General features: G+C 40.8%; 2 protein-coding genes across 4 annotated transcripts in view; one reads left to right on the forward strand and one right to left on the reverse strand.

Annotated features, from left to right (window-relative positions):
- nrg2a (neuregulin 2a) overlaps positions 1–15245 on the reverse strand; it is a 70264-nt gene extending 55019 nt beyond the window's left edge. Inside the window, exon 1 of one of the 2 annotated variants that reach the window (XM_069146443.1) lies at positions 14591–15245. In XM_069146443.1, coding sequence (XP_069002544.1) covers positions 14591–14999 — 409 coding nt within the window. In that variant the 5' untranslated portion in view covers positions 15000–15245. The remainder of the gene's footprint in view (positions 1–14590) is intronic. The other variant, XM_069146441.1, reaches the window with a different exon arrangement.
- A 1937-nt stretch (positions 15246–17182) lies between these two features.
- Positions 17183–26064, forward strand: puraa (purine-rich element binding protein Aa). 2 transcript variants are annotated; one of them, XM_069146444.1, is made up of 2 exons: positions 17183–17364; positions 22526–26064. In XM_069146444.1, the coding sequence occupies exon 2, from the start codon at positions 22611–22613 to the stop codon at positions 23466–23468; it is 858 nt and encodes a 285-aa protein (XP_069002545.1). In that variant the 5' UTR covers positions 17183–17364; positions 22526–22610; the 3' UTR covers positions 23469–26064. The 2 variants fall into 2 exon arrangements, with proteins under 2 accessions (XP_069002545.1, XP_069002546.1); XM_069146445.1 differs by having other exon boundaries at positions 17271–17369.
- The last annotated feature ends 688 nt before the right edge of the window (positions 26065–26752 follow it).

Here is a 26752-nt window from a genome sequence, read left to right on the forward strand (position 1 = left end):
GCTCAGCACATGTCCTTTATCTCCAGAATGTGTTTTTAGGGCAGCACAAACATGTCACAATGAGGACACTGTGTTTCACACAGACTGAAACCAGCTTCGTGGTCAAATCATTTGCATTTCTGCTGTTGCCTCTCATGGCTGAGCTCGGGCTTATCAAGGGTCTTTCTTATCTCTTTGTTTGTTTTTCACCAATGTAGGCTTTTCCTGGAAAACAGGCTACTACGCATGTGTAGGTTTAGATCATGCCTTGGTGGCATAAACCCAGATCAAGGCGGTCTCAAATTGAGTGAGCTTGATAAGTGGGCAAAGAGAGTGGCTCCGGTTGACAGTGCCAGGGTGGCCTCACACTGTGCTCTGGCACGCCAGACGTAGCTGACAGGAAGCCAGGGCTGCGTTTGGGTCATCTCAGAGTGACAAGACGACTGCACAGGCAGACAAAACCCTTCTCCAACCTCGTAGAGGCTGTTAAATCCATCGCCAAGCGCACCGGTAACTGACAAGCCCAATACTAAGAAGGAGGTCAAAGCTAGCTAAAGCTGTAATAGTTCTAAATAGGCAGCCACCACCAGTTTGAGCAGCTTAGTGATGGAGGTCCTGTGCCTAAGCTTTAGCCTAAAATCTAATAGTTGAGTTTAAGCCAAGACAGTATTAATTGTTGCTCAAAAAGACAGAAATAATATCATACCAAAGCATGTTTGTATGGATAAAGACAAAGTACTAAGGCATAGGAGCATGGGTTGGTATCTTGTTGACGAAAGCAAAAAATCGAGGTCAAACGGTTGACCAGCATAAAGTGACATTAATAAGTTTTAACAGGGCAAAAAGAAAGGCAGTCTTTTTTTTTTTTCATGGTACATTTTGTGTTGTTTTGTAATGCTGGCTTGCCTACAGTGGTATCCTGGCTCATGGCCATTTGCAGTATGATGACTGCCTGCTTCTAGGCCTAATGTCATGGAGACAACAAGAGAATGAAAGGAAACATGCCTAGACAATGCGTCGCAAAAGTACACATCCCAACAGATGTGATGGAGAAAAGCGGAAACGTAGCTGAAGAGCTCACACTACAGGGACTTTTCTGTAACACTGATCTTACTGACTTTTACAAGTACAACAGACCTCTGTGAGGAATGTTGCTTTCTCATTTAGGGTAAAACACCCCCGGAGTTAAGGGGTATCAATATCACCAGGGAGATATATTCCTCTTTTGTCTGAATTTGCTGCAGTGAGGGGATGGTTAGTGTGCTGGTCTGTGGGCCAGCTGGGACACATCTTAGTTCACATTCACACACACACACACACACACACACACACACACGCGCACACACGCACGCACGCACCCACACACAAACACGAACGCGCGCACACACTGAGGCTTGCTCTACGCTGCTCACTATCTTTCAACAACAAGCTGAGCAGGGACCAGACGGAAAGAGGTCCTATTTGTGCAGGAAGATAAATACACTTCTGCACCCAGTCCTGTCCCCTCCAGATTAGAGCAACACAATAATGAGCAGGAGCACCAGTGGAAGGTCAGAAGAAAGCAAGGGTAAAGGACAGAGGAACAGCCTACAACCAAAACACACACCCCTGCGCACATCATACGTGTGGGAGTAATCACAGACAGACATGCGTGCACGCTTTAATCTTTCCAACTACAGAATTTACTGCTTGATAATCATCTAAATTTACAACAATATTTTGTACCTTGTACTTATTTTGCACATCAATTTAACTATGCGTGTGTTATTTGTCGAGTTCAAGTATGTCCTTTCTAAATATGGATGAAAACCCCTGTGAGGATTTCCAATCATTTGCTATCTTTCCCAAATTATTCACTCTGGAGAGGCTCCAGGATTTACGATATGATGGCGTCACAGTTTGTAGAAACACAGACAGCCCGGATGAGTGGAAGTGTGGGTGTCAAGTATCCAGTCATCTCATAGTGGGATGATGGTGAACTTAAATGTATCTAAATATCCACATACATCCTGTAAATACTGAGGAATGCGTATGCTGAGTTGTTGACAAGTTATTCTTCTGTGAGTCAGCAGTGTCATAATCTTTTATCAGCTCCTCCTCTGTGCTACGTTCAATCACAGACCACAGAATTAGGCAATTCATCTCCGCTCTTCTGTGAATGTATGTTTTCTCTAACTCTGTTGAAGTAAACCTCTCATCTCGGAGCAGGAGACCCCTGTTTGAGGGAGCCATGATTTTCGCTTGGTCCACTTCCAAACACTGCTAACAAGCCATTCCATTCTGTGTAAAGTCTTTTCATGTTAAGACACACATCAATCCACACCTACAACATACCTGAGGAAACAAACCTTCTCTCTGGATATGTACTGTGTGTGTGGGGTGAACATGGCCGGACACGTCCCTTAAACACACCGGGAGGCGCCCAGCAGGAGTGCCGGCAGCCCCTCTTTTCAACACTTTGGCACGTTGCACACAAACACAGTTGCCCTTCCCATGGTCCTTTTGTTCCCTATCGTTTTGTTGAAGTTCCTGTCATGGCCACTGTCAGCTCTGTGGACATTTATAACTGACAGCTATATTACACTTTTGGACAAACGCACGCTTCAATGTATGATATTTTATCAGAAATACATGGCACTGATCATGCTTGAATAACTCCACAAATGTAGGCAAGCTTCTGACACTAGCCATTTAACAACCAACCGACAGAGGAAAACATGCATATGCTTGCACACAGAATTATAGCAAATGCATTTTACAGAAATTCTGACAATTATCCAAAGAATAACATGCACAGGCACTGGCAAGCATCCACACAGACCCGGGAAATAATGTCGTTAAATTGCTTGCATTCCTTTTGACACTATCCGGAGATAAACTTAGTCAAGTTGACGGAGACGACTAAATTTGGAAAAGACTCAACTTGATTTGTGTATGTATAATTTATGTCTTCAGAAGGTAGTAAAGGCACTACTTTGAGAGAATTTGAGTAAACATAGTCTCATAATTGAATATATATATATATACCAGGAACCGTTCAGTTTCCGGTGTTAGAGCAACACATTTTATTATCATGAAATAATCTTAAAAACTTTCCAAAACACTGTTGTCCCTGCCGTCAAATCATGATGTAACATAACGTGCTCAAATCAACAGATAAAGCCGGGAGAGGATGAGAAACCGGTGCTTGATGAGGGCAAAGCAGTGGCCTGGGGCCTATCGTAAATGAATGCCAGAGAGAGCCTGCAGTAAAAGGTTATCTCCTGCACTGTCCTTCAGTGTCATGTTGCTTCCTGTGAATCTACCTGACACCTCAGTGAGGAGACGCTGCAATGAAGAAGCACCCAGAGCTACAAATGGAGAGCTGACAAGCAGCTTTCAGTTACAAAATGCTGTAAAAAAAAAAAAAAAAAAATCTATTCTCCACGCTGTATATTCAACATTTTTATTGATATGCTCTTTAAAACAGACTGTTCACCATTGCACCAAGTGGCATTGATGACCTTAAACTACTGACACCTACCTTTGATACCTTGTGATTGAGGAACCCTGAAACCACCTGATTCACCGGGATAATGCTACAGGACACTCAGAAAATAGGGCCTTAATAATGGGTGGTGTAGATTTTTTTTTTATATTCTGAAATCATAGTATTAAAATAGTGTCGGTTCTTTACCTTATTTGGAGCAAACAATGAATGGATGGGGTCCCTAGCATTTTCCTGTACTGCCTATGCCACAGGCTGGGTCTGGGTATGCCCTCAGCTTACAAGATCTACAGTCGAAAGAACATGGAAATATGTCCCTGCCAGCTTTACTTTCCCTCCTCAGACAAAGCAATACAAGATTATTTCAACAGCATGCCAAAACAATATTGATCTCAACATGAATTTGTGTGATCCCAACCACAAGCCTCGGGTTACAGTCAATTATAATGTTCCAAAAAAATATTTATCAAATGTTAATCTGACCCTGTGTCAGTCTGCAGAGACAACAAGAACCACAAGAAGGTAAAAAAAAAAAAAAAAAAAAAGATTTTACATGCCACAGTTCAGTTCAGTTCATTTCTTGCCTTTGGCCTTGCCTGGGACATTGGCTGTTTCCAGGCATTGCTGTCCTGGGCCAGTTTCTCTAGCTGTCCCCAGGTGTAACCCGTCCTCTTCATGTCTGCCTCCAGGTCACGGCACCAGCTGCTTTTTGGTCTCCCTCGATTTATCTTCCTTTGTGGGTTCCAGGTGAGGGCTTGCAGTGTGATGCTGAAAGCAGGTTTGCGGAGGGTGTGGCCGATCCACCTCCAACGTCTTTAGCGTATTTCGTCTTCCACTGGCTGCGGTATGTCTTATTTGCTAATGATCTTGGGCCAGCAAATCCGGAGAATCCTTTTTGAGGCTGCTGTTGATGAAAGTCTGGATTCTCTTCATGCTTGTGCCAGTGGTTTTCCAGGTCCTCGCAGCATGAAGTAAGCCAGGCTCTTCCTTCCCCTGAAGAATGTCTGAACATCAACACTAAGCTCAATATCTTCAACACTATCATGATGTTCAGACATTCTTCAGGGGAAGGAAAGCTACCCTGGCCTTGTTGTTCCATAAATCTTAGTTATATCTTCTTTTTTTTATTGACGATGATACCAAAGTTCTCTTCTTTCTCTAGCTTTTTGTCCTTCAGTGTGTTGGGGCTTTTGTTGATAGTGGCATTGAGTTACAGATCTTGTTTTGGTCCTTGTAGATGTTTAGACCTAGGCGTGCTGAGATTTATGCAACATTACAGATCTTGTCCTGTATCTGTTACTGTGTGTGGGACAGAAGGGCAAGATCGTCTGCAAAGTCCAAATCCTCCGGCTATGACCAAGGTGTCCAAGAGATCCTGTTTCTCTTTGGGGCTGTGGATGTCTTCATGACTCAATAAGCCAACAAAAGCAGTACAGGCAAAGCTAACATCCTTGTCCCACTCCTGTTTGCACTTAAAAGGCATTTGTGAGCAGCCCAGTATCACGCCAAAGCATGTGAAAGGCCCGTCAGTCCTCTGGAGGATACTCTGTCCGTGTCATCTTTTGCCTCAGCATGAAAAGTGCACGCACGTATGACCAGGGTCGTGACGGAGGTTATTTGATGAAGCACAAACATTCTCTATGCCATGTGGGGGGTAGGGGGGAGTGGATAAAACCAGGACTTTCACCCATGAGACTACGGTTCCAGTCTCTGTGAAAGCAACGTGGAAGAAATATTTTCCTAACCCTAACTAAGTCCTTTTGTACCTAAACCTAACCATGTGGTTTTGTTTTCCAAAATCGAATCACAAGGTTTTTCAATCTTAGGCGAGGCAATACTTGAGACAGACACAGTATGTTGTAGTGGACTGGCTGTGTGAGTTATCCTTCAATGGTCTTTCTGTCTTGCTGAACTTCTTAATGGTAGCGTATTTCCATGATGAGTTGACTCGTCTTTTACATGCCATAGTAACCACTTTAATATTGACGCAAGCCAAGCAGCTTAACAAAGTTTTAGATTACAGAAAAAAAAACTTTGCCAGGGTTTTCAGTTATGATATTTACATGCATTGATCCAGAGTTAATTACCTAGCTCCCTCACTCAACAGGATTAATCTTGTAGTTACTGATTACTATAAACAATGCCAAAAGCATATAAAATAAGGTTAATAGCTCAGATATAAATTGGGAGTTCCTTTCTCTCAAATATTAGTCAATCTGGTATTTAATCTGTATATACATTTAGGGCACAAAACTACATTATTCTTTTAACATTAAGACATTCCACACCATGCTAAGACAGACAGACAACAGTGTTTTAGTAATGGCGGTGAATAGTTGATTTGTTTTCTGTCCATGGTCTAATCTTTCTGATGCTAAAAGACAAAGAGACACATTTTCCTGACATGTATGTGTTGTACAGTAAATGGTTAAGATTTCCCCATTGCCTATTATGGATATGTGTGGGGTTTATTTTACTCTAACGGGTTAATTTTGTCAACAACCTTTCATGCTGTGCACAGAGAAAAAGTTTTAAATATTTAATTACATGCACTGGCTGCAGCCTGTGAAGGAAGAGTATTGCAGCCCAAGATAGCTGCAAATTACTGAATGATTCAAAAGGCTGGGTAAACTTAAACTGTCTTCACAAAGCAGTGGGATATGAGTCATAAATACCAGTATAAACACATTAAATAGTGGGATCAGGTCAGAGAAACATGAAAAGGTTTTACAAAGCTGATGCATATCCTGTGTTTTGTGTTTCTCATTTCATTAGAGATTTTGTGTTTTAGTGCTATTATAATCTTTCCATTTGCATTTTATTTTTCAATGCTAACCATAAAGAATTCCTGTTGTATTTAAAAGTGACTGATTCTTTGTGTTTAGGGAATATCCTTCACTGGTGTCAGCAATGGATGTGTTTGTCTGTACAACTGTTAGCACAGAGTTACTACTAAATGTTTTTGTCCATAGTCGAACACTGTTCATAACTGACTCTCACCCAAGGGACACCATTATGATTAGTTTAGTCAAAAGAGCGCATCTGCTTATAGCTGACTGCAGAGTTAACAGCGCAGGTCCAACACTAGAGAGATAGCTTCCTTGTGTGATCAAAGTGACATCCAAATGGCAGTGACTTTCACAGTTGTTACCCTGTACATATCTTCCGGACTGTGCTGTCACTGTGGGCTTTTGAGTGTTTTTGACACTGCTCCAGCTGCAGGGGCAGGGAGTCTAACAACTGCTGTGACATTCCCAACGGACTCATCCCTTTCAACTTTTCTGTGTTTCTCCTGCTTCCTGATCCTGATCATATACTGCCTCATTGTGGTGAAGGCAACATTCTTCAATAGGTTGGAGTCCTGAAGTAAAAAAGCACAGAGGAAGAGTGTAAACTGTATTCCCAGAGGCTACAGCTAAAATACTCTTTTTTTTTTCTTTTTTTTTTTTGTAAGACTGCTGTTCTATTTTCTACAATTAGTATATTTTTTTGTAAATGTGAGATTACAGTAATAGTAAGTATAAAAGTGGCATAAGCAGTACAGTATGTTGTTACTGAACTGCTGGACAGTAACTGTAGCCTATCCAAAGAGACACTCTCAATATAACTCACTAATAACTACAATCTTAGCAACATGGTAATATAATTACTTTAAAATGTTTACATTTCCAATGACTTCATCAAAGTGCTTTTGTAATCATATCACATTATCTCTCAAAGTCCTCATAAAAATAGCCACTGACTGCTCACTAATTATGGGCCGCCTATTCATTACTTTGATATAAGGCATCTTCTTTATTCAGACCTGTTGTGGACGGTGGAATCACGCTAAATTCTGATCTCATGGCTGTATACTGACAGCAGAAGACAATAGTATGGAAATAGCAAAATTCTACTGGAAATAGTTTTGCTGTTTCAAGGGCAGCTTTTATCCCAGTATTTAAATTCAACCAAACCAGAGATTAATGGAGATTATTTGTTGTGAGATTAGGTACCAACTGTGAAACTAATCTGCATTCACACCACCAGCCGACCCAATCCTGCCTCCCTGTCTGATGGCAGATTTCAGCCAGCTGTTCAAAAGCTGCAGTGTAACAGTAGTGATCAATGGTTTCAGAAACAACTTTACCTTTAAGATTTTTTTTTTTTTTTTTTTTTTTTTTAAACATTACTAACAAGACCTAGATACCAAAATTGTTTTTATTGTTTATTTATACAATACGTCAATACTGTCAGGAGATTTTTTTTTTTTTTTAATATTTGTTTTAAATGCACAATGCTTACAGTATTTTTATACTTATATCTCGTGCATAATTTCACTAATCTGCTTTTAATTAAGAAAACAAACAAGCGCACAATCTGATACTTTATTCACGTCTGCTGGCAGACTGTTTTGCACATTGTTTTTTCCTCTAACACCCAAGTCTCAACATCTAACAAATCTTTTTAAATTCTTTGACAATTTCACTGTCGCACTTTGCAGTTATGAGGAGCATACAATTATTTTGATATAAAATTACAAGCCTTAAACTGCGTGGTATTGCAGACTTGTTCTCCTAGTTCTTATCTAGCTGAACTTAGAGTAAGCCCATTATTCTTCATGAGCCCAGACATAATTCTGTATTACAGCATGGAAATTTATAATCATCCAAAGCATTGCTTTGGTGTGTGTGAAATCAAAGGGTATGTTAAACCGACATTCAAAACTCTGGAAAATATCTGTCACAGTGGAGTGGTTGGACCGCTCACGTAGAGCTAAACTGGTGGCATTTTAGTTCTGTGGTGCAGCAGATTAGACCCGAATTAGGAGGTGATTCCCAAAAAATGTTGTGATTTGTTTGGGGACTTGTACCCCAAAGATCGCTTTAGCTCAACAAATGCAGTGTCTTTTTTCATCAGTGGGAAATTTTTAATGTTTTTATATGTACAGTTAACCCCAAGGTTTTCGACCCAGTGTACTCCATCAAAACACAACTTTTTTTTTCACTTTCTGTATTTTGTAAGTCTTTTAGGAGTGTAATCCTCAAAATCTCCATGCACACAATCCCCATTCTTGGAATTCCTTAACCACAATATGAAGTGGGGAGCATTGCAACTAATTTCAAAATGAGAATGAATCAAAACATAAAAAGAAAACATTCAAATTTCAGTCCCTTTTCCAAACCTATTAGGAGAAAACATTGATAAATTTACATTTTTACTTACTTTTCACGACATTGTCTTTCAGATGGCCACTGGAAGAATTATTACGGGAGCTTGACACCCACAGGTGTGACATCATCTGTGACATTATCACATTCTGGGTATTTTTGTCAGGCGTCTGCTCACGTGCAACATAAGCTCCTTAGACCTCTCTCAAGGCAGACATTTTGTGTAACTAAAAACGTTAATAATGTCTTAATTCCACATGACATTACTCTACGTTAGCTGTCATACCAGAAAGAATCCAAAAGCTCAACGTTTTGCAGTAGTTGGTGGAAATCAAAACAAACATACAAGAAAAGAGAATGGTGAGCATACAGAGGCCAGAAACACCACTTTAAATTAAATGACTTCTAATTTTGCTTTCTGTAAGATGGATGTTAAGACATTTTGTCATCCAATAGGGCCTCTTCTGGTCTGACTAACTGGTGACCTGGATGACTCAGAATCTTCAACACACATACTGTTTGCTAACATATAAGCTAAAAACTATTTTGTAGCAGAGAATATGCCAGGTCTGTGTGTTGCAGCTTGTTGTGATGTTCTTCTGCAACAATGGATCCAAATTATTTGAATTTAAATCATCTAGCAAGACATTGTATTGTAGGCTACCCCGTCCAAATTAATGTTTTTGCAAATCTAATACTTACTGCATTTACAACTGTTTAAAAATAATTTAGGTGTAAATTTATCCGATTTTATGAAGACTTGTATATGCCAAAGCGTTAATACTCGTGTTTAACCACATTCCAAAGTTCTATGAATTGAAACGAAGGAGTGAAGTTAATCGGACATCATGTAGTATTAGGAAATTAGGAAAAGCGTGGAGGAACATACATCCCAATAGCTACCAAAACAAAAACTTAAACTAAAATGGTTAATGCTATGCTTACAAAATATGTTATCTAAAGCAAAGTTCTCAACTATCAATGGTATTTTTGCATGAGAGCCTAGAAATTAATTTCAGTTTAGTATATTTTGTCAGTTTAACTGTACAGCTCTATACAGTAAACTTTCTCCTTAACAGTACACACGTGTCCTTAACCTGATTAATGCATATTAGTTTCAGCTATACAGCATGCATGCTGCACACCTAAACGCAGCATCTGTACTTGTCTATGTATCTGCTAACATATACACACAAAATCACACTCATAATATATAAAATACCCTTCTAATACTTTAGTGTAATATTAGAACACTATAACACCAAAACTTTGATGATGAAATGTGAAGATAATCAATTTTACTGACGGGCCTTAAGTCCATATAATAAAATATGATAAAAACAATGGGATATTTTTTATGGTTATTGATTATGAAGCCCAGACTGATGCAATTTGAGAAGGCTGCTGAATGTAAAGCAGTTCAAAATAAATGCTGAGGGGACTAAAGTTGGAGCAGAGCAGGAATTTAAATTCTTCACTCCTGCATTAGTCATATAACCTCGACAAGCATGTATCATTCTTAAGAGCTTCACACTGTGTGTTTAGTAGTATATTGTGGAAGAAAGTACTTTGTCTCGTTCACTTCAGTGTCAGTTGATTCATTCATTCAGTAAACTATGTCTCAGGAAAGAACAAATTAATTCTGCTATGAAATTTCTTCTATCTCAGGTAAAGACAGCTGATATTTTGCATATTTGTTGCCATTCAACACACTCAGCTCAAGACTGTGAAAAGGTGGACTGGACATAACACCAGGCAGTAACAATCACAAACACTACCTGATGAAATCCCCCTGATTTTATATTTTTTAGGGGAATTAAAGTCCAGTGAATGGAGGGTTTTAAACACACAACTTACTCTCACCTCACATTCACTCTGTAACAGCTGTGCTGTGCAAACAGGTACCAACCATGACCTGAATCAGTAAACACCAACTCTACCATGACAGCTGGGCTGTGTCTGCTCGACTGTAACTTTTGCAGACACAACCAATAGAGACCCAACACACTTCCACTGTCATGTGTATTGAGAAATGTGGAGTACAACTCTGATAGTGAGAAAGTGCCTAATGGACGGGAAAATGAGCAGCCAATTACTGAATGCAGCCATGCCCTTTTTTCACACATATACATCAAGCTTTCCTGTCAGCATAGATTCAGCAGGGCAAAAATAGAAAATAAATGACCCAGCGAACATGGACAACAATCCCCCAAAACATACAACTTCAGCTGAAACAAACCTATGCTTCCAGCTGGAAACACTCCCGCAGTGACCGCTGAAGAGACTCCGATCATTCTGCACATGACAATAAATTTGGTGGTGAAATACAGTAAACAAGCGCGCGTGTCACAACTGTTTGCTAAATGGCCCTTAAGTGTGCTACTAGGGTATAATGGCCAACCAGTAGGTGCATGTTCACTGATACCGCCGTCAGACCAACATGTGGAGGCAGATCAGAAACCGTGAACCATCAGCTGCTGTTCATGTTCTATGTCTGGCTCTTCTAAGGAACTCAATTCACAGAAACATGCGTTACAGCTCGAGGCAAAATTCTGCCTGTCTACCACCTCAATGCAACAGCTGCGACCTGCATGCAGTGGGACTTCATGGTGACAGATTAGTGACAGAGAGTGCATCCACGACAACATCATTACATTGGGAAATAAATGGGCTAAATGAGCAATGAATAAGTGAGAATTACAAGCATGAAGGCGGCTGTAGGACAACGTGTTACTCCTCAACTCAGAGTGCCTTTTTCTGTGCAGAAGTGTTGCACCGATTTGTACTGTCTTTTGCTGATACAGTGCTCCCACCAGTCTGAATACACCCACACACATGCACGCACAAAATGCAATTATGTAGGTCTCCTCCATGGAGTCTATGGATAGACAAAAAGCTAGGGGCCTGGCCTCACCTACCACAATTGTTTCATTACACAGGCTTTTGATTTAGGCTGAGCCATGAGAGATAAAAACACTATTGTTGTGCTAAATAACAATATAAAAAAAAGGCAGATGTGACACAATTGAAATTACAGTTACAAGTACAGCAATGTCACACTCCATTACAATTGAAAAAGAGCCACACTCACAAAGGTGGATGGCATTTTTATTTTCTGTTGTTGCATATTCAGTTGATTAAAAAAGGAGTATACATAGTAAATAACAAATGATCAACAACGCTTGGCTATACTCATGATCTGCTATCTTTGATGGTCTTTGTCTATCATAGAAAAAGTTTAGTGGCTGAAGAAACTAGATTCCACTTATGACATGAAAATATGTGTGTGGAGGTCTTGGCCTCGTGGTTCAGTACTTCCATGCCAGGCCTACTGACACATACTCAACAAGCTAAAAAGAGGAGTAAACAACGGACAAAGGGAACTGAGGAGCAGGTCACAGGTTCTTATCTCATTTCAGGTGTCTGCAGTTTAATTGAATGTGGCCCACTGTACGCAAACTTCCTCTTAAAGGTGACAGCGTTTTGTCATCATCAGTTACTTGTCGCAAACAGCACCGGCCTTCAAAGACATTCTCACTGTCATTCATTAACGCTACGATACAGTAGCTGATTGAGATGTTTACAGTCTGCTCTGTTTTTTACAGTACACTTATGTCAGACACAGGGTTGCTGTTTCAGTCAGAACCCGTATGACCTGCTTGAGCCACAGGCAGCCAGTGTGCGGGCCAGATTTGATGGCCTAACATGAACCTGTGTGTTCGCTGTAATCTGTATCAGAAGAACAGTATTTGTTGTAGTTTTCTTTTCTTGTCTGGCAGATACCCAGAGCTCCCAGCTGACTGAGTCCAGAGGAAGTGGTGCAGGTGGTAAGCGCTGTAGGAGGCCTGAGTTTCAGGCAGAGCTTAGGAAGCGGAAGACAATAGCTGGACAAAATGTGCAGTTAAATACTGTACAATTCTGAGAGTTGTACAGTATGTTTGTACAGTCCCAATGTAAGCCTCTGCGTGAGAGGGATTCAAGGTAAGTTTGGGATGTGTGTTAGGTGGGCCTGGAATCAATGTCTGGGCACAGACATAATATCATCAAGCATTAATATGTTGTTAATATGAGTGAAATAAGCGGTCGACAGAACATTGTTGATCTGAGTGAAGGAAGGAGCTCAAAGGGTCAACAGGACGTTGTTACTGTGTGTCTGTACGAATGGTCTGACTGAGAAGGACGGGGGTTACAAAAATAAACTGTGATTAGATACTGGATATTACTCTGAATAAGAATCAACCCATCTACAACGACCCACCAGTGCAACATCAGCTACTTCGCTGGTTACTTTGAACTAAATAAAAGGCCCAGGAGCCGGGTGTGGCGACTCTCAGTGACCATGCCAGTTTGATCAAATCACTGACAAGCTTTGTTAAGTGTCAAAAAGTTTGACAGGGGATGTTTGGGTTTTTGAAGGGACCCAAAAATAAGGTCCATTTTGCGTAATTTCTCTAATGGGATGATGAGTTTAAAAGCCGGAGTGAGTGTGGCAAAATCAAGAGGAGAGGGGAGAATTTATGTCACATGAGTACAGGCTAAGAGGATTTAAGAAGGTACAGGGGTAAAGTACAGGGCACACATCATGTTCTAAGCCACAACACTTTGGTGGAAGTGCAAATGTGTGCATTTTATACAATGGAGATTTTTGTGTATGCGCTCTGATTGACTCAAAAAAAGCATCAAAGACGAGTTGCATCACATTTTGAAGTTGTGTTGCATGGGACATTAGTTAGAGACACAAGGAAGGGGCTGGCTCAGTGACGAGCACTGAGAAGTGCAAGGTTCATGAAAAAATAGTTACAGAATGCTCCATGAATTCTGTCAGGAAACAATGCAGAAATATGAAACAAAAATGTGTGCCTGTGAAACAATCCACACTAATGAATGGATCTGAGTGGAGCCTGCTGCATCAACACCAGTGCACAATACTGCATTGTTCCTAATCAGTAACTTCCATAAACAAAGCGATCAGGCTTGAATTTCAGTTGTGAAATCTTTCTACAATCCATGTGTGTGTGTGTGGGGAGAGGGGGGGATAATGAGATCACTTTGCATTGAAACAATACAAATGCATGTGAATATCATCAGTGATTATGAATATACAAACAAATAAACACATGCCTTATTTAAAAACAGATTATTTGTAACAGGGTTTTAAAAGGACTCCCTAAGGGAGACATCTACTGATCAAAGTCCATGCCTGAACTACTTCAGCATGATTACAAGAGAAAACTCTCGAGTAAGGAATGTAAAGTTGATAATTTTATATTATCAGCCACAACTCCATCAATTCCAGGTTAGAAATACAAGCCCCCTGTATTTGAAGATGTGGGCAATAAGGACTTAGATTTAAATATATTATGCCGAAGTATTAAAGCATTAAAGCAGGGCGTGAGCCTAAATATAGCCTCGGAACCAATTTGCTTAGGGCAGCGTGGTTTTCTACACGTGATACCGGTGATACAGGCCGCTGTCCCTGGTCCTGAAATTGTACCCGGTCCATTAAATGTTATATTTGGTGTTTATAGAACAAGCAACAATGATTCTGGACAACAGAAATCATTAATGAATCCTGTAGGAAGTAAAAGGTTCATTGTAAGGTGCCTAAAATGTTTAAATCGTATTGCAGGCTGGCTGTATGCAGATAGTTCGATACACATAAACTGCAATTCCTCACAAGCAACAGTGCGAGGCGCATGTCTAATGCAGTTCAGGGAGAGAGAATGAGAGAGAAAGAGAGTTTGATTGATCATGTGGGCTATGGGAGCCTGCGAGAGTTGTCGAAAATTGCTGCATAGACGCCCCTTAGGCACCTATCTGATACCCAGTGACTCCAAGCCATGCTGTGGCCACAATAACCACAATTCACCAGGATGCCTGTTACCAAAAGCCTCAATACAGGGGCTGTTATCAGACCGTGCATTCTTCCGGGTTGGACTTCACCGGTAATCCACAATAGGCTACATTAACTTACCGCAGTCCTCACACAAGATCTTCCCAACATCCTTTTTTAGGTTCTTTCCACTCGTGTCAAGAGGCGCAAACGATGCCTTGAAAACCAAGGGCTCGTCAGTGGGGTCCATGAAAAAAATGTACTTGTGGTTCTTCTTCACTTTGGTGCACGGAGCCTCAGATCCAAATTCCCCCACGGTGACGAGCTGTTCTCGCTCCAGACCCCCGCTGTTTAGGGGCCAAACATCCAGCACTTTGACATTCACACGGTACGGCTCCGCAGAGACGTTCACAGGCGTAGACTGCACCTTGCCCTCGATCACCACGGCGGATTTGTAAGCCTGGTCCTGCAGGGAATTCAAACTCGGGGAGTAGCAGGCGAATGAGACCCCGATGACCAGCATGGATAAATGTACTGAATCAAGCCTCATGCCGCCTGCTTTGGCTCGGTGGTCGCTGGTCGCGTTGCGGCAGGGCTCTCTCGGCTGCGGGGCGATGGCGATGGAGCTGGGTTGAATGAAGAGACAGCAAGTAGGCTCCAGTAGCACGGCAGCGCGGCAGACCTTGCATAAGTGTCCATGCCATCGGGATCCGCTGCTTTTTCGAGTGATTTTCAATGGGTAAACAGCAGCTTTGAAACGGGGAAACCGCGGGGTGACGCCGGGTTTCAAATCCAGTCACTGCTTTCGGCTAATAATAAGGCATCGTAGATAGGTTAAGCAAGGAATTGGCGGATTCTCCTCTCCAGAAGATGCCCCCTATGCTGCCATAGTAGCCTTAACTGCAAGACGACGCCACTCTTATCTTTGCCCAAAAATTGCAGTGGTGGGGTACCGCGATGATGGTTCTCTGTATCATCTGCAGCGGAGGAAAAAGACGCAAAATGCTGCAGTGAACCACAAGTTTGGTAGTCCCCTCGCAAAACAAAAATCCACGTTTCATTCCAAAAAATAAAACAATTATTTCTGGTCGGCAGCTACAACGCTAATACGCCGCCTTCCACCGCGGCTCTCTCTCCGCCTCCCCTACGAGCCACAGACCGCGAGAAAATAATGCCGATTGCCAAGGGGCTCCGTCTACAAAAACGCAGGATTGGAGCGCTCGGATACAGGCAACCGACGGACCAAAGGGTCGATCTCCTCACTCCCGAAACCGAGTTACTGTATGTCAATCACTCCATGGTGTTTTGTCGGCGGTGATCTCACGTTATAATGAAACAAACGAAATCCTAAATCCATGACTGTCCCTCCTCAAAATCGCATCCTACTGTAGCCAAGGCATTACTCCAAAGAAGAAAAAAAAATGAAAGGGGTTCACATTGAAAATTCAGCCGCATATAGTCCGATGAGCCCAGAGAAATCATATGGCTGCGATGACTAAGGCTGCGAAAGCATTTCAGAGTCTTCAAGAGACTGTTTTGAATGAGTTTTGCGTCTCATCCCATTAAGTCATGCCCTGCATTCAGGTCACATTCGCTGCTCTGCCTCTAAAAAAAACTGATGTTGAAGAACCGCATTAAATCTATACAGCTATAGCTGCAACATTAGGGGTCCAAAGCAAAGAAAAAACTATTTTATATCACTTAGGAAGGAGAAAATTCAGAAAAAGTATGCCTCGTTCTGTTTTTACAATTATAATTTAATGTGTTCACATGCAGCACTGAGCACTTTGGCAAAGAACAACCCTGTATATATATTTAAAAAAAAAAAGCTCAAATTAACACATGCATATATTTGATTATCATCATTGACAATGCAGCTCAAGTTATAACTGTAATGGTTTGGTTTATGCCAAATAGAATGCGGATACAGAATGTTGGAGTGACAGTATTCACGAAGAGCGACATCTGCTGACCAGAGTGTGTAGCTGAGCAACACGGACTTAATGTAAATACCTTTGTTAATGAAACGGACGCTACTAACTTATAAAGCAGGGTAACAAATTTGGATTCTATTCAATAAATTATGCACAACATGGACTGAAATAATTGCACTATAAGTGGCCATCATACACAAAGTGTATATGGGCCATACATGTTTATATTATATTCCACTTCAGATCGTCAGAGAGCCTCAGAAGAAACGCCTTTATATTGTAAATTGATCAGATACACCTAAACGCAGACATTTACTGATGTTTTAATTTACGTGCATGTTCTGCAGCCCTGACACCGACCTGGCTGCTCTCCGTGGTGCTGAAATTCAGCAAACCCTGTCAATTAGAGAGGGTGCTGAGATCAGACACAATCAGAGCACAGGCTGTCTGTGAACTTAAGTCCTCTTGTCTGCGACATGGAGTGTCAATGTGCTGTTTAAGCAACACTCTTCACACCAGCTCAGCAGGGCAGAGGTTCATGATATGTATATGAGTGCAACTGTCATTCTCTGAAAATGATGCAAAGTACGACAAAGGTCATAAAATCAACTCAAAAACGTGCCCGGATCACTGACTCTTTCAGACAACACCTTCCATTACAGTTGCCCAAATGTTGCCCTACCTGTTACCATCTGAAGGCAAAGCTGCAATTCCTCAATACGACCAAGGGGAGGCGCGCCTTCACTGAGTTCCCACTTTTGCGTGTTGACATCAGAGCTGAAACGTGCGGCGCTGAACTTGTGCGTGTTGTTCCTTTTGCCACGACTCGCCGTTTCTTGTCCATCTTGTGAAGCAAGCAGAAGCAATCCGCCGTGCTTTTCATAAAGGCCTCGACCGTATTCTCATGTGTCTTTTGCCGCACCTCATCTTCTGCGACACGCCGTCGAGGCTGTAGGGCGCTCCGGCTGCAGACTGAGCGGGGTAAGGTAGGTTATGGGGATCTCGCTCGGTGGAGGGACGCTTTATTTACATGTCATTCGGATTGTCACTGTGCTGTAAGTGTCCTGACGTGCAGCCAAGCATGTGACATTGCTTCGCAGAGTTTGCAGAAGCATGATAGCCTATACGACAACACACGGCCGTGCGTCTGATCTGTAATAATAATGGAGCTGCATTCGGAGCGACGCCACAGCATTCCTGTGTTGGGATGTAGGGCAAAACTTTGTGAGGTGATCACAGCTGCTGCCTTTTGCAAACTGCGACAGCACCTTTTAACGCTGAAATCGGCGTTGGACGTGGCCTCGGGATCCAAACAGAACCGCATTTATTAATTCATAGTCATGGTGAAAAAAAAAATGGTCTGAAAAAAAAAAAAATAGGCCAAGCAGGCGACTGCCTGATGACAGATTAATTAAATTCAAAGGTTGATTTTTGTCTGTCGGAGCAGCAGATACCTTCAGAGAGTCTGTAGAGCCTGTTAAGCCTGAAGTAAATTTGAAAAAAAAAAAAAAAAAAAAAAATGCAACATGTCGTATGGGAACATTTTCGATTAAAAATTCGAATACAATTCTAAACTGGAATATTTTTATGGACATTGGAGGCGCAAAAGGGAATTTGACACAATATCCACAAACCCCACGTGGATTCAGTATATTAAGTTCTATAGAAATGACTTGCCTTTTATTTGACATTTTGCATGCATCCGGCCTTGCGCTGATCACAATCATCTATCTGGTTGAGGAAGGAAAAAAAGAAAGAAAATCACAAAGAGCGACACAGTAGCAGTAGTATAGACAGTAATAGACAGTATAGACATGAATGAATGTAAAGAATTAAAGGCTTGGACTCAAATTACTTTGACGAGACATGCCATTGAGTGCAAGTTTCACTATTTTAAGAATGAAACCTAAACGGCAAGTCTCTGTAAATGTAAATCTACATCAGGCTGAACCTCAAATGGGTCTGTTTACATTCTTATTTTAATTCTTTTTTTTTTTTTTTTTTTTTCATTTTTACACAATGAATATTGTTTTTTGGTTGTTTGTTTTTTTTTTATCATTAAGACCAACAATTTACATTTTACTTCCCCAAACATAATTTGATTTTGTGAAACAAAAACTGATCAACTTTAAGACAAGAAGAGTACAGGGACCATTTTAATCCGTGTATATACAAATCTAAACATTTAAAGTAAAAAAAATAAAATTGAAAAAAAAAGAGAAAAATTAGCCAAACTATTCGAACCTCGTTAGGCCGCCATCTTCATCTCGCCTCACATGGAGGAAAAGAGAAGCTACATTTTGTTTTATTCTAAATAAGTGGAGCCAGACGTTATTTTAAACTACTGATTTTCAGTAGGCTCCATGAACTCCACTTATCTCTTAGCATTTCAGGACATTACACCATTTATAGCCTCGATTGGCTTATTATAAATTCATATTTTATCCTTTTAATAGCCTGTGATTTTTTATTTCTTTGGCCTAATAATTACCAGCATTAAGTGGAAGTTCCTGCAGTATTTAAACATTTGCAAAGCAATGCAACATTTGAGATGTAAAACCTTTTAACTAATATAAGTGTCATGTTCCATTGTGTGACAAAAATCAAGAATTATAAATATCTTTATGTAAAATAATAAGACATCCATTGATGTAAACATATTTTAAGTTTCTGGTTTGGATCCACTTTGTTTGACTGAAATCGGGCCTTCAAACCGACTTTTGGAAACTTGCAGTGAAGAACAGTTCGTGTTGAAAGGTTTCTTTACAACAATGTCCAAATATTTTTTATTTTTTATGAAAAAAAAAAGAAAAAGAACGAAAGAATGCGCAACATGATCACACAACCTGAAAATATATCACAGACCAAAATGGCCCATCTCATGAGTAAGTAGGTAAGTACGTACGTTTATCGCACCTTTCACAGACGAAGTCACAAAGTGCTTTACAACAGAAATTAACAGCAGAATACAACAATATTAAAAGCAACCTGCAATCACAGTACACAACAACAGACCACTGAAATAAAAGCACTCGATATCAAGAGGTGAGACAAAAGCCAATCTGAAGATAAGACCGAAAACGTCTTTTGAAGGCGTCAACAGACACTGCCTAACCTGCATCGAGGGGAAGAGCGGACCACAGAGTTGGAGCAACCGTTTCAAAAAGCGCGATCACTTAAATTTTCAAACGGGTGCGCGGGACAGCCAGTAAAACCTGATCAGAAGACTCAAGTGACCTATTGGTGGTATAATGTTGGAGCAGGTCAATTATATATTGCGGGGCCTGACCATGGAGGGCTCTATAAGTAACAACAAGGATTCTGAACTGGAAGTGAAAAGGAGAATACAATGCGGGTGATGTGAGTCATTCTACTTGACCTGGTTGAGAGCCTCGCAGAACCATTTGGGACTATTCGAATAATAGACTTGTTTTTAAAACTAAATAAAAGCTCCAGGATACATTTTCATCCTTTTCAGATAAATATTTGTGAATTGCATAACGAATATTGACTGCAAATATAAACAGTGAGGCTCCCGACCATCTCTTTTATTTAGAATTTGAGGAGGAGAGCGCAGTGCAGCATTTACGCACGAAAATACGAGCTATAACGACCTAAAAATTGCGAAATAAAGATAAGGCATCCAGGCTGTGCGGATAACCATAAGGGTGTGACCTGAAACACACAGAACATTTCACAATGCTGGTAAGCATTTTACATTCATTTTAATTCTCTAAAATTTATTTTAATTCGACATATTGGCAGAGAAAAATAGTCTCAGCATTCACATGCATTAAACGACTCACGGAACAGCTGTAATCATTATTTCGGTAATTTTCAAAAAAGAACAATGACCTTCTTGACCCTGTTCATGTAGTATATGATTTAATGCCAAAGTTGCTTGAGGGACATATTAAAATGCTCAGAAATTGCGTATTCCGACGCGAATTTAGGCTAAATGAATGAATAAAATAACCTAAGCCTATGCAGGCTGACGATGCACGGGGTGGAAAGTCTGCGCAATCAAATTTGTTTCCAGGTGAACCAGGAGGAAGACTAATGACCGGGGAGATATAGTGGTCAGCATGTAAACAGTTTTTTTAGACCAATTACAGATAGGCTGTTGTTTTTTGGGGGGGGGGATTTTCCGAGTAAAAATGAATCTAAAACCAATTAGAAAATTGTTAATTTCTCAGAATTCCGAATGAGATGTTATACATTTATTTGAATTTGAGCTGCTCTAAGAACCTCTGAATGAGTAGGCCAAAGCCAATAGCCTATACGTGTAGGCCTATACATTTAAACTTGGGGTAACCCTGGTATTTTCATTCAGTGACGGCATTTAAAAAAAAAAAAAAGGACAGCACCTTAGCGGTATCTGTAAGCCTATACCCAACGCACATTTATACAATATTTAGGCTACTATTCTATTATAGCCTATAACCTTCAGTAGAAAAAAAAAGAGCTTTGAGACCATTAACAGTTGGCTTGATGGACAGTGGCCAAAGAGGAGTCAGGCCTATGTGCTATATAAGGATACGTTTAGCCGAACAAAAGTGTGAACGAGTCATAATTAAGACGACTTTAGAGATAATAGTCGAAGAAACATAACTTCACTCTCCCCTCGTGGTCAAAGACGGGAAATAATGCCATTATTTCATAAAGGTGTTTGTAGGATATGGTTAGGCTTGTCCTACTGTGGGCTCCACAATGCAATAGTTTTAGTGTTATAGGCGGAACTGTGCGTTTGCACCACGCATACTGAGAATATTGATAGTTATTTTCGACCTTCCTGTCCTGCTATTTTCATACATTTTTACCTTTGAGAAGATGTTTGGCTCTAAAATGACTTAAGGCTGGTCACGGTTCCCTAAGGAAGGACCCAGGTATGAGAGGGTTAACAAGATGGCTGTTAATCAAGCCCACTGAATAGGTAAACCTTACATCACACCAGCTGACCCAAAGCCTCATTGAGGCTGTTTTCACCTGGCATGATCAATCCGGCCTCATGCGTCCTGCGTGATCGGATCACGAGTGGCCAGCTTTAAGCCGTCTGTTCCCACCTGGCATTTGATGTGTCTCCAAATGTTTCAAGAGTGACCACTTGTGATCAGATTGTTGTACGGTTTATTAATATTGGCTGAATGGTCTCTCTCTGCCCCTTTTAACACGTGCTTTAATAATACTGCATTTAATTGCCAAGCCAGGAAACAACATTTCAGTTTGAATTGCCAGAGAACTAATTCTCATGTTATAGTAAAAAAAATAAATAAATAAAAATAATAAAAAAAAAAAAATAGGACATGTTCCCTAATTCTCATGACAAGTACGTTTTAAAATAAATGGATGAATTATAATGATGTGTCATTTCGATGTAAGTTAGCCCATGGTTATAGCTTTATAAGGGTTGATTCATAATAGTTATTTATAAAGATTAATGTAGGTTATAAAGTTGTTTGTGTCATGGATTCTGTGGGACTGACTGTACAGGGCTGGTAGTGTTCAAAAAATACAATTAGGTTTATCAGTCTGAAAATGATTTTCTTACTTAGTAATAGTAATAATAAGTAGCCTAATAAGGAATAAAGCTCTGTTAAAAAATAACAAAATACAGGGCCTATATAATTTGGTGATAGAGGCCTAATGACTTTCTTTGGGCTTGAATTAAAAACCACAAAAAAATTTATAAAAAGAAAAGAAGAATTAGACTAAAGGGACTGATTGCCATGGCAGGATTTTCTCATGACTGCAAATCATTTGTCCCAATTTTTAATCCATCAGGGTGTGATGTTAAGGTCTCCTTACCGCAAGCAGTTAATTGGTTGTAAAATCTGTGTGCACCTGTGATAATTTAGGGAATGAGTATTTCCCGCTCTTAAAGACTGAGGGCAAGCAGGATTTTTTTTTTTTTTCCAGGGAGCAGAAGCACTGCAGTGCTCACAGGCTGTGGTGACAAATCGAAACTTAGACAAAATGCAGGTGATACATTTCTTAAGAAACAGCAGTAGGTTATATTTCCGTGTGAAATGACAGCTCATGAGTTTAACGATGCACTGTGTGGGAGAGAGCAAAGCAGCGCAATGTTCTGCATTAACGTCCCCCCCCCCCCCCCCCCCTCGCTGTTTTATACCTCTCTGTGTAGATCTCGCGAGAGCTCCGGCGTTCGCTTGTGGCTGGCAGTGGCTTTGCAGCAGACAGAGGGAGAAGGCAGGCAGGCAGGCAGCATCATGGCGGACAGAGACAGTGGAAGTGAGCAGGGAGGAGCAGCCACGGGCCCAGGCTTCGGTTCCATGCACCAAGCGGCCGGAGGGGCGGGCTCGGCTTCCGGGCTACAGCATGAGACGCAAGAGCTGGCGTCCAAGAGGGTTGACATCCAAAACAAACGCTTCTATTTGGACGTTAAGCAGAACGCCAAAGGCCGCTTCTTAAAGATAGCAGAAGTCGGGGCCGGTGGAAACAAGAGCCGCCTCACGCTCTCCATGTCCGTGGCGGTCGAGTTCCGTGACTACTTGGGGGACTTCATCGAACATTATGCCCAGCTGGGTCCGAGCAACCCGGGGCTGGTACAGGATGAGCCCAGGCGAGCACTCAAAAGCGAGTTCTTGGTCCGAGAGAATCGGAAATACTACATGGATCTGAAAGAGAACCAGAGGGGACGGTTTCTGAGGATCCGACAGACCGTCAACCGGGGACCCGGGTTGGGATCCACGCAAGGCCAGACGATTGCTCTGCCTGCCCAGGGACTTATTGAGTTTCGTGACGCTTTGGCTAAACTTATTGACGATTATGGTGTAGAGGACGAACCTGCAGAGTTACCCGAAGGGTCCTCATTGACTGTGGACAACAAGCGGTTCTTCTTCGACGTCGGATCCAATAAGTACGGTGTGTTTATGAGGGTAAGCGAGGTGAAGCCAACGTACCGCAACTCAATTACGGTGCCCTACAAAGTGTGGTCCAAATTTGGGAATACGTTCTGTAAATATGCCGAGGAGATGAAGAAGATCCAGGAGAAACAGCGGGAGAAAAGGGCATGCGAGCTGCAGCAACAAGAGGAGATGCAGGCGGACGATGGAGACGAGGATTGATATATATAAATATATATATACATAAATATATATATAGAGAGAGAGAGAGCAAAAAAAAACATGCAAGAGTAATGAAAATAACAAGAGAATTATAATTAAAAACTCTACTGTATAAAGAAAGAAATCTAAAGATTTAACTGTAATGGTTTAACTCCAAGGGAGCATCACCCACAATATAAGAAACCTCCACAACCTGACAGTTATGACATGTTGTCACTCATCGCTGGATGTTGCCCCACTTATCCACCATTAATACAGTAACAGGCTGCTAAACAAAGTAATAACATTATATTTGAACATTGTTTCCTACTTGACAAACAATATTGAACTGAGTGTTTATTTCCCTTATTAACAGAAAACTTTTGTACCAGTTAAAGCTATTGTAAAAAAAGAAAAAAAAAAAAGTGTTTGCAATGTTCAAATGGAATTATTGCATTTCAGAGGAAACACAAGGTTTTCCTTTTCATGTGAGCTAATGACTTCAGCACAAATCAGATATTTTAATTTTTAAACCAAAACTCAAAAACTTTGTAAAAGGTTGTCACATGTACTTGCCATCCTATTTACCTTTACCTGTGAGTAGAGATGTGTTTACACATAAATCATATGAGGGCTAGGCCTGCTTTGGAAAACTGGTTAGATGTCATGCAGTATATAAAAAAAGGAAACATATAGGCATTTTCATGAAATGAAATAAGTGCTCTATTTGTTGTGCAATATGCATTGCATATAAAAAAAAAAAAAAAGAAATTTCAAATATATTGAACTGGTCAATGGATCTTGACATGATGACATTTGCCAGAGGCATTCAAAGAAATATTAATATTGTAATTTTTGTTTCAGTTGAAATTGTTGCCATGCAGATGGATATATTATAAACTACCTTTGTGTCTCGTTGTTAATGCAATGTGTTCATTTTAAAGGTACTAAATGTGTATTTGATAGAGGAAATGCAGTGACAACATGTAGCAAATGGCCTGAATCGCAGATTAATTAACGAGACAAACACCCTACACGTACTGTGTTGATTGGCATCGTGAAATTCAGAAGAGCATTGTTGGTTGCAGAAACATTCTGTGATCTCGTTTAGTCCTAAAAGTCTAAATGGTGCCAAGGAGTGCTGTTGCTGCATGTTAACCTGCACTAAGATAGATTTCGTTGGTCTCCCAAAATATTGGCTCAAGGACCCTTCCATATGTATCTTTATCTGCCGATATTGTACGGATCTCAAGTTTGAGTACTGAGTGATTTCCATCCAAAAGCTTGGTGTAGTTATAGTGGAAGTTGTTTCAAAGCGTGATTGTAAAAGGAGCGAACTTGTGAACAGTAATCAAAAATATCACCGTCACACTATGAGGAGGGCCACTGAGGAGCACGCCCGGCTTAGCTGAGGTGAAGAGCGTCCAGCTGCTGGTGAATCTCTGGCGTGTCGACAGATGTGCCCTAGTTTAAGATCTGAGGGTGTGAACTACAGCGGGGCTACTTTGGGTACGTACTCGTAGCTCTACTTTAGATTTGTAGACCCAAACATCTACCTGGGGGTGATGAGATTCTGTTCCGGTCGAATTGTAAATATTTGGGCTGCCACACGGAAAACAACTGGTTCTAATCCAGTTCAGTCGCATCTCATAGATGTGTGATAGCAGTTTTATAAACTCTGTCAGTAAACTCCAGAGAAACTGGCAACAATCAGATCGTGCCAGATTTACCTCAGCATTGAATTAAATGATTGCTCCCATGTTTAGATTGACTGGAAACCAGCAAACTAGACTGTCCTTGACCACCTATTTTTGGAGCCTCTGGTATAGCCTAAATGATACCTGATTGGGAGCATCCTCTTCAGCATATAAAACAACCTGGTGCCTTACACACTCCGCATGCTTACACGCTGGCCTGGTGCTTTGGATCGCAGTTTGGCTTCTTCTTTTTTTTTTGTTATCGTTTCCTCTTTCTTTTCTTCCATTTTTGTGTCTCAGCCCCCTTGTGTGCTAGCGCACGACTCGTGGTGCTAAAAGGGTTTGTTACAAACCCTTTAAAAAAATAATAATAATAATTAAAAAAAACAACAATAGGAGCAGAATTCTTAACTTTTTTCTGCTGCCTTCCTTCTTCCCTTAACCTCATTGCCATCCCCATTCCCCCAGCCATCCAGGTATCGGCCTACATGTAAACATGGAAGGGGGTGGTCACCTAGATGCAAGATGATGCAGAAGAGTTGGCTCTTCGCTAGCCAAGCGCATTAGCAGGGAGAGCAGGGGCTGATTGGGAACATCAGGAAGTGGCCTGAAATGATAGAACATGTTGTGGGCAAGGCCCCCCCCTCCCCCCCTTGAAATGCTTGTTCTAAGGCTTGGGTATATGTGTAAGTTGTAAGTCGCTCAATTAATGGGGAGTAGCAAGCATGTCTTGTTTTGTTTTATGTAGTTTTACCTTTTCAGCGTTATTCCACATTATTTGTAATTTTGGAATGTTTTCGCCCACAAAAAATATATCTATTTTTTTCTGTGCAACATTTCATCACTGTGTGCAATATCGTATGTGCCAATGGTGGCAATATATGTATATCAATTAAATATATGATTACTATTTGAAAGCATGTGGCTGAATTCCATGTTTATTTCTCATGAAGGAGAGTTGTACGCCTTTATTTGCACTCAAAGCTCCACCCTGCAGGAAAATATAGAAAACCAAGGTCTTAGCAGCCTGTTGGGTCAAGCAGTTCACATATGTACTTTAACTTGAAACAGAACATTGTCACTGCAAGTGTGCCCCTCTCAAGGAAAAGGGTAGACTTGGCTCATGGTTTGTTGAAGGTTGACTAAACATACAATGGAGTTTTTGTGAAAAGAAAAACTTAAAAACAAAACAAAAAAAACCAGTGAAATCTCCATTTTAGCTTTAAGCTAAGAAAAGGTGCTTCAGTCCAATCCTCATTAAAGTGTATGGTGAACTGTCTTCAGTGGTTGTTGTGTGTAGCACTTTGCTTTTCCCAGGTTAATGAATTGCCTGACCAATACTTGTTTAAAATGATCTCAACAAAGAATGTTGTTCTCTATTATGTTGCCTCTTTTTTTTAAAGAGGGTATTTGATTTTCTCATTTGGTTTTGATGCATTAAATATAATTTATGTACATTTGACAAATTTTAAAAAATAAATTTAATTTACCCAATAAGGGAAAATCTACAAATCAAAATGTACGTGTTTTTCCTGTTTCATTTCTTGTTGGGTGGGAGGGCGGGAGGGCGGGAGGGGGAGGGGGTGAAAGAAGAAAAGAAAATGTCTA

This window comes from Embiotoca jacksoni, unplaced genomic scaffold (assembly GCF_022577435.1).
Source record: "Embiotoca jacksoni isolate LCO1_2020_lvr unplaced genomic scaffold, fEmbJac1.0.p SCAF_13, whole genome shotgun sequence".
Taxonomy (NCBI): Eukaryota; Metazoa; Chordata; class Actinopteri; family Embiotocidae; genus Embiotoca; species Embiotoca jacksoni.